Below are 17,839 nucleotides of genomic sequence, written 5' to 3' on the forward strand. Positions count from 1 at the left end.
CTTTCCAGACTTTTCTAGGTACTGCAATCACATTTTATAATATTCTATATGCTACCATTAAACATTCTTGTGAATAAATATAAATATTTCAGTCAGATTATATCTGCAGTTTTGAAAGTGTACAATCCAGTTTTGCTTCTACGTTTGAATGAATTAGAATACGACATGTATCTGCTTTAACAGACGGGGTACAGTTTATAAATATGTCCACGTCCTACACATTCATCAGTTAAAAAATGCACTGTCAGTCGATTAAGCATTTTTTGTTGTTGTTTTGTTTCGGCCCATTGTTTTGTAATTGCTGCAAACTACATCAATAACTCCGCCCTCACCCCCCTCTTCCCTTTTTCCCTTTCAGTCCCGCTCCCCCTAAAGAAATAAGACACTGGGAGGTTTTGATTACTACACCCCTCAACTGTGTTCGAACTTTCTTACTTTACACAGTATCTCTCCCCTTTTCTCTGCTGTTTCTCTTTCCTAGATGGGCCATGCACGTTTGCACTTTCACATCAAACTGCTTGCAGGATTCTCTTTAAAGCCGAATGCAATCTACAACTTTTTTTTTATTTCATTTACTTAATCATTTAAAACATGTTATGTGTCCAAGAAGGTTGGATTCTCATTGTGGTGAAGTTTCTTTTCATTCTGCCAAGCAGACATGCTAGTGCTTTTCTGCAGAGCAGTTACCACTTTCCAGACCAGGAACAAGGTAAGTGTCCTACACTGAATGTACGCGAACTCATTTGTAATTTATTTCTTTAATCTTTTTGTTGTTGTTGCATGATGTTAGATAGATGTGTGTGTGTGTGTGTGTGTGTGTGTGTGTGTGTGTGTGTGTGTGTGTGTGTGTGTTAGATACTAAAATATATGTGGTAATGCATTGGCATTCGCTTCACTGCTAAATGATATGTAACATAGCATTTTATAAATGTATACTGTAAAGTTTGAATAGACTTGGCAGTTTTTTTATACATATGAATAAAACTTTTTTTTCCTTCTCAGAAAACTTTGTCAAGACTCATAAAGAATTCGATGTGGTGCATCCTATGAAAGTTGACTGGGATGGAGTGTTTGTGTCTCACAGTTTAACCCATCACATCAACAAACACAGGAGAAAAAGAGACGCGAGAACAACCGACGCTCGGGTCTACTACAGAATTCACCACAAGGGCCAGGATTTGCTTTTTAATCTTACTGTTAACCAAAATCTACTTTCCCATGGCTACGTGTTAGAGAGAAGATACGGAAACCTTACTGGTGCCAAGATGCAACCGCACTCAGAGAATTCCTGTCATCTCACTGGCACTGTTACTACGTGGAAGCAGGTCGACAAGGAAATTGGGTCGGCGGCTGTCAGCACCTGCAGCGGATTGGTAAGCAGATTCTGCTTAGCAGAAAGAAAAACGCGTGAAAACTTTATGTCGTACCCTTTTCTTTTTAAGCTTTAGCCCCTTCAAGTTCAGTGAATTTAAACTCAGAAGTTGATGTGTGTATATATATATATATATATATATATATATATATATATATATATATATATATATATATATATATATATATATACACACATACACACACACACACATACAGGGGTGAAATTCTGCCGGTACTCACTGGTGTTTCCAACGCGGATGCATTCCATCCACTCACACAGTCATTTATTCATGGGGTTTCCATGCGGGGCAATGTACACGTGAAATGGCGATGTGCGTGAACGTTTGAGAGAATTACTTATCAGGTTTGTGGCCGAAAAAAACGTCAAAAGAAAGCGATAGGGTAAAAAAAAAACGGTAAAATCCACATCCAGTTTCGCATGGAAACCCGCATTTCATGTGTAAATGTGTATGAGCATGTTTACGCAAAAGTGACATCACTATAAATATTGCAAGGGAGCAGGTCAGGTGTTACTGTGGAATCCAAGATGGCAGCAAGTAAGTGGCTGATGGGCGGTTTTATGGTTAGCAGTGGAGTAGTTCACCTTAATGATAATGCGGACGGCTTTTTTATTATTGTTTTTTGCTGTGTCTGGATTGTCATGTTGTACATCTCTTGTGGGTTTACAGTTTGTATAAAACCGCTTACCATGAACTGCATTATGCCCTTGTTATGGTATTAAAGCAGCTGTTTGAGAATACCCTTGCTGTAAAAACTACGCTAAAGTTAAACACGAAGAGCAAGTGAGCTGCTTAAATGTCTAACTGAATTAATTCCCATCCTTTTTTTGATGCCAGCTGTGTCCTCCACGTTAATAAATATAGTTTGTGAACTGGATGTCATGAGCCAGCTCGATCGCTCAAAACAGCGCAACAACATCCAACAAGTTGTTGATGCCCTCTCAGAACTGACCAAACTAAATTGCAGATTAACTTGATTGTGTTTTATTTGTTTGCATCATTAATATTTAACACAACAGTAAATCCAACACAACTTAAAAGAAAGGGGAGAATCTTTGACAGCACGAGCCTCCTCAGATCGCTGCTGTCCAATTGAAACTGGCAGCTGAGGTAACCTTCACAGTTGCCAAGTCCACTTATAATAAGTGGGATTGAGCTTGTTTGTTTGAGAGTTGCGGGTTAGAATTTGCATAAACACCCATACTCTAACATGAGCTGCGCTTGTTTTGGGTTTGTTTTGAAAGGCAGTGCCGCTTTTTTTTTCTCGTGAGACTTGGCAACACTGGTAACCTTCCCCGTCTGTCTCACAGGCAGCCACTGATTCCTGAACACCTCATTTTGTTGTTGAGTTTGTGCAGGATACAGCAGACAGTGGCAATTTTGGGAATGAACTAATGCTGCACTTCAGTCCATTTTATCAGTATCCGTCACCTCATTTTATACCTCAGAGTTCATTTTTATACCTCCTAGTTTCATTTTATACCTCAGAGTTCATTTTATACCTCCTAGTTTCATTTTATACCTCCGAGTTAATTTTTAATTAATGAGTCAAAAGATAAGTTAGTTGACAGTATTCACTACTAACGACATGACACCCCACTAATGACATTTGAAAAACAATTTCGGCAAGAGCAGTAAAACACATTATTAACCAACCAGGCACGAGGTATTTTGCTTTATTACAGCAGCTTAGATTCACTTGTGTACCAGTTCTCTGCGCATGGAAACCACATTTTCACAAAATTTCACTAGTAATCTTCAAAAACAGCAAGAGTATTTTACGCAAAGCTAATTTAGATATCAACCCCCACCTTTCCTTAGCATAACAGAGGCAGAAGTATTAAAGGGACTAGGAGCACTTAAAATAAACAAATCCACAGGGCCGGATGAGATCCTCCCAATAGTACTCAAAGAAATGAAAGAAGTTATTTGCAAGCCGCTAACTAAGATCATGCAACAGTCTTTTGACACAAGGGTTGTACCGACAGACTGGAAAACTGCAAACATAATACCGATCCACAAAAAGGGAGACAAAACCGAACCAGGTAACTACAGACCAATAAGCCTGACTTCTATTATATGGAAACTTATGGAAACTATAATAAGATCCAAAATGGAAAATTACCTATATGGTAACAATATCCTGGGAGACAGTCAGCATGGTTTTAGGAAACGGAGATCGTGTCTAACTAACCACCTTGATTTTTTTGAGCATGCAACATCGACAATGGATAATTGCAAAGCATACGACATGGTTTATTTAGATTTCCAGAAAGCTTTTGACAAAGTCCTGCATAAAAGATAAATTCTCAAACTGAACGCAGTAGGAATTCAAGGAAATGCAAGCACATGGATTAGGGAGTGGTTAACATATAGAAAACAGAAAGTACTGATTAGAGGAGAAACCTCAAAATGGAGCGAGGTAACCAGTGGTGTACCACAGGGATCAGTATTAGGTCCTCTGCTATTCCTGATCTACATTAATGATTTAATGATTTGACCTGATTCAAGCATTCAGAATCCTAAAAGGTATAGACAATGTCGACCCAGGGGACTTTTTTTGACCTGAAAAAAGAAACAAGGACCAGGGGTCACAAATGGAGATTAGATAAAGGGGCATTCAGAACAGAAAATAGGAGGCACTTTTTTACACAGAGAATTTTGAGGGTGTGGAACCAACTTCCAGTAATGTTGTTGAAGCTAACACCCTGGGATCCTTCAAGAAGCTGCTTGATGAGATTCTGGGATTAATAAGCTACTAACAACCAAACAAGCAAGATGGGCTGAATGGCCTCCTCTCGTTTGTAAACTTTCTTATGTTCTTATGTTCTTTCCCCTTCATTTGCATGACGTCAGGTGAAAAGCCCAGTTTACTCGAGTAAAATAAACTGAGCGAATGGAAACCCAAAAAAGCATTTTACACAATACACAGTTGTTTTTTTAATACCATTTTTTTATAACATCATCCCTTTTTTAGGATATCTTGAAACAAACCCCTCTCTACAGCAGTTGCTGCATAGTGTAATATTTCTTAATGTTTGTTATTTTAAGGTTTAACTTAAGTGTTATATTACAGTACATGACTGAGTGATACATGCAGAGGATACAACACTTTCTGTATTTTGAGCTTCCTTGTTTATGGTGGATTGGTTATAATTGATCAGTTATTTAAAGCTTATTTTGTATTCATAAATGTATCCTGTACCGATATGGATCTGTATACATTTTAAAAGTATTTATTCATTGACACTCAAATTGTCTCAATTTTTAAAATGTTTACACGTGGCTGTGCATATGAGTACATGCACTTGTTTGTTAAGAATTTCACCCCTGCGTGTGTGTGTGTGTGTGTGTGTGTGTGTGTGTGTGTGTGTGTGTGTGTGTGTATATATATATATATATATATATATATATATATATATATATATATACATAGACACAAGCTGGCTTTATATTGTGGTCTCTACCCGGAAATTAGTCTGGAAAATATTTATCCCAGAGTATATGTCTGAGTCACTTGAAGAGGTGATTATATCCTTCAAAGGGACAGAGATAATCAGTCAGCTGTAGTTTCTCTATAATTTCAGATGTATGTAGCCTACTCTTAAGTGTGACTTTTTTTTGTTTGTTTGTTTGGTTTTGACACACTTTTTGTGTTCCATAAAGAAAAAAATAAGATTCCATTTACAGTCCTACCATTACTTTCATCCTGGGCATTATTGAAAGTAGTTGTGAAACTTTATCACAAAAAGATGGGTTAATCCCATAGGAGGAAAGGATATCAGTGAAATGGGTCAGATTTGTAAAAATAAGCCAATTGTTAATTGTTATATGTCAAACCAATGCCCTTTCTTTTTATGGTAACTAATTGCCCATAAATGCAGAGGGGTTGCACAAAGAAGATGAACATATTTTTTGTATTTGTTTTAGCTTATTCAGGAAAGAGACTGTGGATCCAAGTAACAGATACAAAGACAAGTTCAGAAATACCTAATGGGTTACCACAACATAGCAGCAAAGGCATTCCACAGAAGTTACCATTGGTATGTCAAAATGTCAAAATATGAAAGTGTTACCACTCTGAAACCATTCTACCAATGTCTTCTCTAGCTCTAGATGCCCATATATTACCACATAATTTTAAAAGGAGTTGACATAAGTCTCACCTTTTTTGGTAGTACCTTTTGGGCAATTTGGGTTTACATGTATCTTTCTTTTAGCGAGAGAAATTCTCCTTCAAAATTCAAATGACCTAATTTAATATACAAATTTGGGATGGTTTATTTAAATGTTTCTGTCAGTGTTCCAATTTGGCCTCACATGACTACTGATATGGTGCAGCTTTCTTTAACTGGGTTAACAATACATTTTTAGGTTGTGTTGAAAAACCACAAGTGTAGAAACAAAACAAAAACCCAGAGATAGTGTTACACAGATACCCAAAATATACCAATATTACGGACTGGTTTGCCCTATCCATGCATTATTTTCTAAACATTGTTTGACTGCATATACAGTCACCTCCAAAATTATTGGCACCCTTGAAAAGACTGTATAAAATAAATAATACCAATACTGAGCTATATTGTAATTTTCCAACATGTGGAATATATTTGACTTCATTATGATTCAATGGAATAAACCAAAATTACACATTTCTCAAATTATAAATTTATTTCCAAAAAAAAATGAAGTGTCACAATTATTGGCACCCTTGTTTTCAGTACTTTGTGCACCCTCCCCTTGCAAGGATAATGGCACTGAGTCTTTTTCTATAATGTTTAATGAGATTGGAGAACACATTGGGAGGGATCTTAGACCATTCCTCCATACAGAATCTTTCCAGATCCTTGATATCCTTCTGTCTGCGCTTATGGACTGCCCTCTTCAATTGAAAACACAGGTTTTCAATGGTGTTCAAGTTCGGAGACTGAGATGGCCATTGCAAAATGTTGATTTTGTCGCCAATTAACCATTTCTTTGTGGATTTTGATGTGTGCTTGGGGTCATTGTCTTGCTGGAAGATCCACTAGCGGGCAAGTTTCAGCCTCCTGGTAGAGGCAACCAGGTTTTTGGCTAAAATGTCCTGGTACTGGGTAGAGTTCATGATGCCGTTGACCTTAACAAGGGCCCCAGGACCAGTGGAAGCAAAACAGCCCCATAATATCAAAGATCCACCGCCATATTTTACAGTAGGTATGACGTTCTTTTCTGTACACGCATCCTTCTTTCGACGCCAAACCCACCGCTGGTGTGCGTGGCCAAAGAGCTCTATTTTCATCTCATCTGACCATAGCACCTTGTTCCAATCGAAGTGCCAATGCCGTTTAGCAAACTCCAGGCGCTTACGTTTGTTGGTTGCTATCAATAAAGGCTTTTTTTCTGGCAACCCTTCCAAATAGCCTATTGGCATGGAGGTGGTGTCTAATTGTAGATTTGGAGACTTGGTGACCCCAAGATGCAACCAAGTTCTGTAATTCTCCAACGGTTGCCCTTGTATTTCCCTTTGCCTCCCAAACCATCTGCCTCACTGTGAGTGGGGGCAAGATACACTTGCGTCCTCTACCAGGCAAGTTTACCAGTTCCAGTGGTTTTGAACTTAATTATTGCCGTAATAGTGGTAAGTGGTATATTTAGTTTTTTAGCTATTGTTTTGTAGCCATTGCCTGATTTATGAAGGTCAACAACCATTTGTCTCTTTTCATTTGTGAGTTCTTTGCCTTTCCCCATGGTGATGGATGATAAATGGATTTCATATGCATGTTACCTCATTTTTATACCCCAGTGAAACAAGAAGCCATGGAAGGCCACAATACAGTTCCTTAAAACTGAGATGAACTTAAAGAAGTAGAATGTTAATGCAGATTTAATTTTGTTTGATTTTATTTGTAAGAATCTTTAGGGGTGTCAATAATTCTGACACCTATCTTTTGGAGAAAAAAAATTATTACTTGTTAATAAAAAACTTTCTTTGAGCAATTGTATTAGAATAAAAGAATGGTTTTCCCATATATTTGAGCATAAAATATAGCTCATTACACAAAAAAAATATGTTTTACTTTACGATATGCCACCACTGCGCCCTTACCTGACCCATATTCTGACAAGGCTTTCCAGCACACACTGCTTAACTAGTACAGTAGGTGGGTTCGCTTCAGACAACATGTGTAACCACCACCGGGCAGGTCAGGTGAGGGCTAAAACCAGAACAACCATGGTTGGAATATAAACATATTTGGAGTGAGACAAGTTATTTATTGTGTACTTTTCCAAGTATACAATATTTACAACTGTCATAACTATTTCAGCTTTTGTTCTTTCTTTTTTTTGATTTTGGTTTTGTTTATGAAGGACACAAACATGTTTTGGTGCATGTGTGGCATAGTAAAGTGCTCCTGGCCCCAAAGGTACATGGTGTAAAAATGAAAATGGGAGGCTACTATCTTGTGCGCATGACTTTACTATAATATCTCGTGCTGACGAGATAGTAAGTCGTGTGCATGAGATAGTAGCCTCCCTTTTCAATTTACACCATGTCCCTTTAGGGGTTCCATAGTAATAAGATCATTGAAAGGAGACAAATAATGTTACACAATCAACCCATGAACTTTATAGATCTGTCTTATCCATTTATGACAGTTGTAGCATCAGAGTGGTTCATAATATCATTCTATGTATTCTCTGTGTCTACTTGGTTTCTGGTCACAAACTTCCCCACTGACAAAGAATGCTTTTAAAAAGAGTCGTAAACTAAATACTGGACAAGTGGTTTATCTCCACCATCGCTGAATGGATCCTTTGACACCCAGGACAGAAAACAGTCCATCTCATAAATACAGCCGACAGCTTTGAGAGAGCCGTAGCTCTTTGCCCTACGAGAGACTGAAACAGTAAACGGGACACTGCCTTGATCTGAAAGCTGGTCTTGGTTTCCACGTCGCTGCACGGCCAAACGGAAGCATAGCCAGCAGCTGGGCCTAAGGTCATGTACTAGCCATACAGAAGAATTGCAACGAGAACACTTCTACGAACTACATAACTTTTCAATTGCAACGCATTATCTGAACTGAGTTACGTCTGATCAGCGGAACTTTTTCCACCAGTTGGAAAACTGCCGACAAGGCAAAGGTACTGCTGCAAACTTGGAAATCAACAGGATGACCTCCATTTGAAAAGAACTACTTGTTTATTGCGAGCCGACGCAACACAATGCATACTTCAAGCAAAGTACCGTCTTCTTTCATTGGAACTTCAGATCCAGAGAGGGAAGCTGCAGTGTTCATCAACAAAGATTGGCTTCCTCTTTGTTGAAAATCGATAAGTATTCAGCATATTAAGTACTTTGACTTGAGAAATTAATGTAGTAAATGCGATGAATAAACTGTTCAAGGCATATAATATAACTTCCTGTTTTAGACTGTGTAAGAAATGTATTTTGTTTGTTGAAATATGCATCTCAAAGGAGTTGCCTCGTAAATGCAGAGAATTTGATCATTGCCCCATTTCTGAGTTAATATGAATATGTAATCAGTTGAGGTTGATAACATATTAGTTTGGTAGACCACGTCTAAACTGAATAAATTAACACGGTAATTTGCTAAATTAGGTACTGGAATGTTTGATTCCATTCTGAATGGTAAGTTGAATTAATTCTCATGCATTTTGATATGAAACTGGAAGGCTGATTTTAAAATGTGATATTTATAGGCAGTGCAAAGTAGATTTCTCCATTTAGATTTGTAGTCCTCTCTATCTCTTAAAGGAAGTTTTTGGTTTGCTATTTATTTTTTATTTGTGGTGCAACTCTTAGTTTTTGTGCAAGAAAAAATATCTACTATTATAACAAGCATTCCCAAGTAGGACAACATTTTAGATACATTATACACATATGCATAGAGCTCTAATGCATAAAACAAGCTATTATTATTAGGCTATTACATTTTTAACAGTTTTTAAAAACGGGTTATTCCATACCAGCTCAACCACAGCCATTGCCTGACCGTGTCAGATTTTGCTAGAAAATGTCACCTGGGGGTTTTCGGGCCCGCTGAGTTCAGAAATCAATTTTTTTTTAAAATTTCCCCTTTGAGATGTGACCTGGCTAAGGTAAACCTAAAGTGAAAAAGTGACCTGACCAGAAAAATCACCCTGGGCTCAACTTAGACGCTACCATCATATGTAGCACCTCGTTCGAGAAAAAAGTGCCAGGAGCACCTAATTCACTTTTAGCAAGTTGCCAGACGAGGGGTAAGTGACAAGTTTTATTCAAACTTCAGCCCGACCCATTACCCTGTAGGGGATGCGGGTCCTAAAATGTTAGTATTGCTGTAAAAATCCTAGGGACCACTCTTCCAAATTTTGTGAAACACTTTTGGTTTCAAGTCCCTCACACTGGTCATTAACCCCCTCTGAAATGAGAATTTTTGGTATTTCTATCAAGTTTAGGCTGAAATAACACACGTGGGGGGGGCTCCAATAAATCACCCAAAAGATGATTTATTGGATAGATCTTGATAAAATCTACAAGAATAGAGCAAAACATTTTGGTATCCACGGATTTTGGATTTTTGGCAGATTTTTGAAGTTGCATTTGAGCATTGCTTATGGCCACTTTGGTGAGGCTAAATTACCACATAGTCCTAACCGAACTGGCATTATTCTTCAGTATTGCATTGTCTTATGTTCTTATGTTCATTGCCCTTTAGTACATTGTATAGATAATTTGGTATTAAAGGTTAAGTTGCAATTCAGCTAATAGGCAGTAATTGATAAAGATGAATATATTTTCAATGATTGTGGTTTTATTCTTAGATAATAATATGCTTTTGAGCACAAAATGGTTTTTCAAGGCTTCTTGTTGTTCTATTATTTGAGGAATCAAATAGAATTAGACATTAAGTAGTTTCTGGTGCTAGTTTATCACAGAAATGGGACACATTTATTTTCTGGTCTTGTAGCCCTGCATGTTGCAAACTGAACTGTGCAAATTCCATGCTAAAAAAAACCCGCCTGATTGTTTCTGATTGAAAATAGTAATTACATTTTTTGAGTAATCGATAAATAAATACTTGAGTAATGATTTTTGTACTCACTCGTACTGATCACCTAGAGTTAACACCATTGCAGCTGACAATATGAAGGCCCTCAACTGGCACCTTTCCAGCATTTAGGCTTAATAGTTTTCTGTGTGAGCTATGATGTGACCTTGACACATCAGGGCAGAAATTGGCTGGTGATCAAAAAATCTCTTTTTTTATGGCGATAAGACATTGGTTTCTATCTTCAGTGTCACTGATAAGCTAGTCTATATTTGTTATTTACAACTTTTGTTCCCACTTGAGATGCACTCACATCTCCTTTACAGTGGGATTCCAAAATGACAAAGCTATCACCAGGCTTTATGTTAAAAAAATAACCTAAAAAAGTACTCTGTGTTTTATTTATTGCTTCTCAAGGACAAACTGTATAAACTACAGTGTCTTTTATGACCAGTGGTGGCCTCGATTGCAGAATTACAAAGTGACAGACTGACTGTATAACTGCAATGAACATTGAAATAAGAGTCTGCATGCTATTGGATGTAAAGTATACATTTTATTTGAATTCAGAATAGAAACTTGCACCACCACATTTTAAAGCATATTGGAGTTACCTAAAGATGTTTGTAATTCTGAAATACACTAGTACTGAAAGTTATTTCAAGTAAGCCAGGATGATGGGCAAACAGCTACAAGGTCTTCAACATATCACAGCTGCTGTTATAACATTATACTATAAATACAGGCTCTTTAAACATCATGGTTTGCACCAATTCTAAATAATTCAACATATCCACAAAGGGAACGGTTACCAAAATGATAATAAACCATCAGAATACACTCCAATTCATTTTGGAATATGGTCATCCATAATTAACAATAAACATATTCAATTAAGAAGCTAAATCAAGTTTATAAATTTCTCAGCTAATGTCTGTGTCCGTGTTCTACATTCGAATGTCCAGCTAACAACCAGAACAAAAAAAACACAATAATAATCCACAAATCCACTGGTGGCCCCTTACTTTAGAATGACCCAAGCAATGTTGCTAAGCACTGACTAAGCAGACATTCTCTGTTTCTTTTATTATGCATGATTCATCTCTTTAAAAAACAAAACAAAACAAAAACAGTGAAAGGTAATCTAAGTGAACAGCAATAAATCAGACTAGCTTGTGCATTTTGAAATGTATGTTATCAGTAGGGTGATAGATGACTTGGCTAACATTCAGTGTTGAATGACACCAACTTGTCAGTACTGTAGGTCTGCCCCAGGGTTCACTGTAAACTATGTTTGTCTTTGGGACTAACTATTTAAAGGGTAATGAATGTTTTTTTTTTTTAAAGAGTATGTATGTGTAGCTTTTCTCTCTCTTTTGGAGGAGTGTTTGACTGCACATTCTGATGTACATTATGGTCTGCGCTGAGAAAAAAAGTTGGATATTACAGTATTGTTACAATAAGTTGAGTTTAATGTTTTTTATATTTCTAATGCAAGGCTATAAACCTACATTTAATAGATTGATGTCTAGTTGCACAGATTCCAGTTAGCACTAATTTGGACTATCTAATCGGGGTCTGTGAAACCAGCTGTAAATGTTAAAAACTTCTGTTTACTGATTACTCGATCATAAACATTTTCAATAAAGTTTGCTTTATTTCGTGTTCATAGGTATCTTTGTATATTACTTTTTTAATTTAGTTCAACTTTTATATAGATTTTCACATACAGTATTCAATAAGATACTATACATGAAGTTTAAAAAAAAAATCAATGCAAGAGCCTCTTAAAAGGATATTTTTTGTTATTTTTTTTGTTTGTTTACTGTCTAATCGTTTAAACACTTAAAGCCTTAGTTAATATTTCCCAGTGCAAAGTCTGTACCCAATTTAATTCTGAAAGTTAAAGAAAAATGTTAATGGTTTTAAGCTAGCAAGAAAATCCCTGAACGAATCCCTACTCCATGTAGGTGTTAAACTCCCATTGTGGTTCTACACATGGTGGTCAGAGGTTTGGTTTCTTTCATAGAAGACACATTTGCTGTCCAGGATAGAGGGGATGGTCCTGGTCCTTGGCTCGTAGCCTGATGGTGTGCCAGCAAATTATTAATAAGAACAAAAAAACAACGAAAATCAGACAAAAATACAAGTTAAACTATATACACACAAGCAGGGCCTCAGCCCTGCCACATAAGGGTATTCTGAATCATAATCTATTAAATGCAAAGGACTGCAGTGAGCTTACTGCTGGCTATGTTTTATTACTATTTACAGTATTACCATCAAGAGTTCCAGCATGGTACACGTTTACCGTGGTTGTGAGGCAGGTAGGTGCATGTACAGAAATATGAAATTATTCTTCTATTTAACCTGACTCAGGTGTATGTCTGTCTATTTTTATTGTCTCGACAGGCAGGCACATGTAGAGGTCCTGGTGAAAAATAAAAATGAAAGCAGGAAGGGTAGGAAAGTTGAAAGCTTGGATGAAGTAAAGTGTGAAAGGGCAGGTTGAGAAGGAGAAAACCAGAAGGAGTGGTTAGGAAAAAGGCACTTTAAAAGCAGGTAGTTAAAAGCAAGGAGAGTTTGTAACAAAAATAATTCTGTGGACACAACCATTTTTCAAAGCAGGATTGACAAAAGTTATTGGATAATAACAAAATATATATGTCCGCTATATATAGTTGATGACATCAGTGGTCCAGATAAGATTTTTAGTCTGGGAGTAACTTACCCTGTAATTTTAACTCAGAGTAAAATGTATTTTCAGGGGGTAAAATGCAACATTACCTTGAAGTCATGAGTAATCTCGCTACATACTGTACATGTTTAATGGTAATGGGGTAGGCATTAAAAAAGAGCCTTCCATTTTAACTGCAATGTTACTTTAAACTACTATACAACCTAGGGTGGTCACCTGGCCGGGTTTGACCTGGACAGTCCGAGAATTGTCATCTGTGTCCGGGTGGCAGGAATTAACATGCCTGGACGCCCTAATGTCCGGTTTTAAGTGAAACGCTAAAGAAACACCAACCTTCCTTTTAATATTTTCTCTCACATACATTTGTTGCTTAAAGAATTTCCACTATCTTATTAGAAATGTACTGATCTGTACATTCTACTTTGTCCCCAGCATTTTAATGATTTCCACAAAAGGTGTTTGTTTTTATATTAATTTAAGAACGCTAAGGGCCCGATTTTGAAGCGAGTGCAAAGTTTGCCCTCATTTATCTGAAAAGAATAAAACCATTTTAAAATTGTAAAACTAGTAAGAAACAACTTGAGAATAATGTAATTGTTCCAACTTGTGTTTCTGGATAATCTAATATTTATGTTTTTTTCCTTTCAGAAAAGAATGGGGGAAAACTTTGCAATTATATCAAAATCAGACCTGTAGTATCGTGATAAAAAAGTTAATATCGTGACATCCCTAGTTTGCAGCTAGTTCTTGTGTTGGACTTTTCTGTGGGTGATTAGTAAACTAAGGACAAATTGGTTTGGACAGAAAATTAAATGGGAGGGCTGGCGTCTTTTTGTCCCTTTCTTTGGTTGCAGAATGTAGCTTTCTCCAAGAAGGGAATTATCTGGCAATATTTGCATTTGTCAGACCAGTTTTATCAATTCAAGCTCCAGTAGGTATTTTCAACAAGACCCAATATTACATTCCCAGACACCAACGTATTTTGCAGAAGGGTTGAATGCTAGTTGTTTTCTTTTTTGAAATAATATAATAGGTGGAGCCACAATTCTTATTTATCTAATTTCTTAATTATAAATGGAACATATATTTGGTGGCTATTGTTTCGTCATAAGGTTTGTAATCCCTAAAGAAATTTAACAAGCGTGCAATGAGTTGTCTGTAAATATTATCACTGGCAGCTGCTCAGTTTGACCTCCAGCAACACACACAGTCAGAAAAATGTTTTAACAAACTATTTTCTTATTGCCTTTTGTTGAAAGCAGACATCGCAGTACTAGAATGCTACACGTTTTTTTTTCTTTCTAACTAAATTAATGTGTTTTTTTTACGATATTAGCCAAAATAAGTCAGTGCTTTGACAAATCAATCTGCCATACATTTTTTGCAAGGCACGTGAACCCCCTTTTATTTAAAAAAAAACAAAATAGCTAAATTATCAGAAGCTTTTTTTTCTGATTTTATTATTGTCAGATATTAAAACATAAACATTTAATCCCCACGATTATCCTCATTCTGTGGGATTGTGTGCTATTAGGGCAACTTTGCCCTAAGTGAGGAGGGAGCTAGATGAACCAATTTAGGGTTGGACTTATGATGTTTATCTCAGTTTTGCCTATATATTCATCCAACTATATTATCCAACTGTGTTATACACATTCAAATTATCCATGTTGTTCGCACCACAGAAGAAAAGCAACCATAAACAATTAATTCTTTTGTCTTCTTTACTGTACATCCTAATTGCAGAATGCACTTCCCTATATTTTATTTTTTATTTTACAGCAAGCTGCTGAGCACACAGATCAATCTTGCTGTTCACAGTTCCTACAGGGCCTTCATTTACAGTTTCAAAGCAGTATTTCAGTATCCCGCAAGTTTGTCTTAATAACGGTAAAAAAAAAAAAAAAAACAACAACAAAACACCTGCCCCTATTTCTATCCCTTACAGTTTACTTGACTTGATTTGCTTGTTAATAGCAATGGGATTTTTTACTGGTGAATATTATGACCGGGGCAACACTTAGAAGCCACTTACCAGAAGTGAAAAGGCCCAGGTGGCCTTAGGCATCTCTTTCTGTGACATGTGTTGACAGCTTTCATGCTTACACCGGTTGAGTTTCATTAAGGCAGCTAACCATCAGGCCATTGAAAATATTTTTCTTGTATAGTCATGCAGGCAAGTGTGCAGGTGATAACAATCCCTGTTTCTTTCTACTTGATTACTGGGGTTGCCATTGAGACAAATGAGTGATACCTTTTCACGTGATGCAGTCTAGGCTGGTTTATGGCTTGAGGCCTTCCAGTGTTTTTAGCCCTGTTCTACTTGAGGTTTAAGTTACTGTTCGCTGAGCATGCAGTATTTACCTGGGCAAGTTCATATTAAAGAGAGCAGAAAAAAACATGCATGCATACCACACATTTATAAAGCATGATGCTGCATGGATGTGGGTATCATTTATGTTAATATACTTATCCAGGAAGCAAAAGGTGTATTTATCAAGATTTCAACTTTAAAGATAATGACTCAGCCAGATACCAGGATTAATGTACTGTACTATAGGAACATCTAGGCTACTGCTTTCAAAAAGGGAAAAATAAGAAGTAGGGTCTCAAAATGTTTGTTTGTTTTTATTCTGATTAACTCAGCTAATTACATGTTTAAGACTAGTTATATAATATACTAAAATGTATATCTATGCATTTTATTTTATTTGTCAGTATAAGGCACGAGATTAGATAATTAGTTATCCTAGGCAGCGCTCCAGATAAGCTGTGTACTGGGTGTTTTACACATTGAAAAAAAAAATACGTATGATATTTAAATTTATTACAAAAAGAATACGCATTGCAATTTTGCTGCACAGCTTGAGTTCTCATGTTATCAGGTTTATTTTGGCCATTGCTGGTTCTCGTATTATCAAAGGTCAATTGTGAATATACTGCATGCAGTAGCTTGACAATGCATCATAGAAATACCGGGAGAGCTACTTGTAGCCTGCCTGGGAATTGCCAGAAACGTGTGACCAATAATGCAAGACTAAATGGCTGCAAAAAAACATTCTCAGATTTTTTCAGGTGGAAAATAAGGAAAGCTCAGTGTCTACATGTAGAACAATTGTGAATTAAGTTGTTGTGAATGCAGCTGATTACTCTGAAAGACCGAGAAAAAAAAAACACTTGGGAGACAAAGTGAGAGAGAGAACAGTTGCTGAATAACAAACAAAATATTCATGGCTTGATACGGTTACTGATGATCGAGGGCTAAGGCGACTCATACGTAAAGTGTGCAGTAATGCTAAAGTGTCTAATGTATGGAGTCAGGTTAGCAGTAAAGTATGTACTGTATTGAAAGTGCTCATGACTTCATGGTAATACTGGTAAATTACTCAATGACTCAACACCTTATCTGGAGCGCTGATCCTAGGGTAGTATTTCTTTAAATGTACTTTTTTTATTTTATTTATGTATTTATTTCACAGAGACAACTTACCATTTTTAACATTTTAGGAGGCTGTGTGGTCCAGTGGTTAAAGAAAAGGGCTTGTAACCAAGAGGTTCCCGGTTCAAATCCCACCTCAGCCACTGACTCATTGTGTGACCCTGAGCAAGTCACTTAACCTCCTTCTGCTCCGTCTTTCGGGTGAGACGTAGTTGTAAGTGACACTGCAGCTGATGCATAGTTCACACACCCTAGCCTCTGTATGTCGCCTTGGATAAAGGCGTCTGCTAAATAAACAAATAATAATAATAATAATAACATTTGTCATAAGATGTATTGCACCCAGGTTTAGCTATGAGCAGTCCCTGGACAAACACAAACATGGAAAATAATACAAATAAAGTAACCTTTACAGAAGGGAATACGATCGAGCATCAGATAAATAACCCAAGACAGCAGCAACCTCACATCCCCAAAAACAACATCACTACAAAAGACAATCTCATCACACACCCAATCTGGGATCAGAAGCATCCACACCTCAACAATTCTAAAAATATATATTTAGATAAAATAAAACAAATCTTCTGCCAGTTATATTTAAAAAAAACAAACATATTAACTTAAATTAAACTAACATTCACATGCACACATTGCTACTATGACAGCCATCTTGATAGTATACGAAGGAAAAAGAAAGTAGAAAAAGAAATAAATACATGGAGAGAAATGGCAGATGAAAAGACATGAGACATTTAAAAGCAAATGAAGAATTATAAACATTTAAAATACACAACTAAGTAATAAAATAACACAACACAGAAACATCCCAGAACAACCCCAAAACAGCCAGTGCCCTTTCCTGTGATTGCTGCACACACTGAAACCGGCAGGGAAGATGAATCGGTAGCCATCCTTAATCGAAGGCAGTAGAAACAGGTCTGAAAGAGTTAAGTATATTTAAAGCATGTTCTTTGTGAACATTTTTTAAATGTACAAGGTATTATTTTAGTGATGTATGGTGTGTTGCTAACCATAATTTGTCGATCAAGGTTCATGTTGCTAATGTTCATTTACATGGCAATTGGCTGCTTTTCTCTGGGCATAGACGATCTTCTGATCCTAAATTATGTATTTCTATTCAAGCGTGCAGAATAATGGCTGGTATTTTAATTCTTAGTCATTTGCATGTCACTTCTGAAAAACAGGAACAAAGAAAAAATGTAATATAATTACAGGCACATTTAATAGCTGTCCCTTACCTTTTTGA

At 36.7% G+C, this 17,839-nt stretch overlaps 1 protein-coding gene across 1 annotated transcript in view; it reads left to right on the forward strand.

Moving 5' to 3' along the window:
- The first annotated feature begins 428 nt into the window (after positions 1-428).
- Positions 429-17,839, forward strand: part of LOC117421012 (A disintegrin and metalloproteinase with thrombospondin motifs 12-like) — a 142,117-nt gene continuing 124,706 nt past the window's right edge. Inside the window, exons 1-2 of the mRNA XM_034034852.3 lie at positions 429-709; positions 1,003-1,373. Of these exons, the coding sequence (XP_033890743.3) occupies positions 592-709; positions 1,003-1,373 (489 nt within the window). The 5' untranslated portion in view covers positions 429-591. The remainder of the gene's footprint in view (positions 710-1,002; positions 1,374-17,839) is intronic.

Source organism: Acipenser ruthenus, chromosome 1, assembly GCF_902713425.1.
Source record: "Acipenser ruthenus chromosome 1, fAciRut3.2 maternal haplotype, whole genome shotgun sequence".
NCBI classification, from domain to species: Eukaryota; Metazoa; Chordata; class Actinopteri; order Acipenseriformes; family Acipenseridae; genus Acipenser; species Acipenser ruthenus.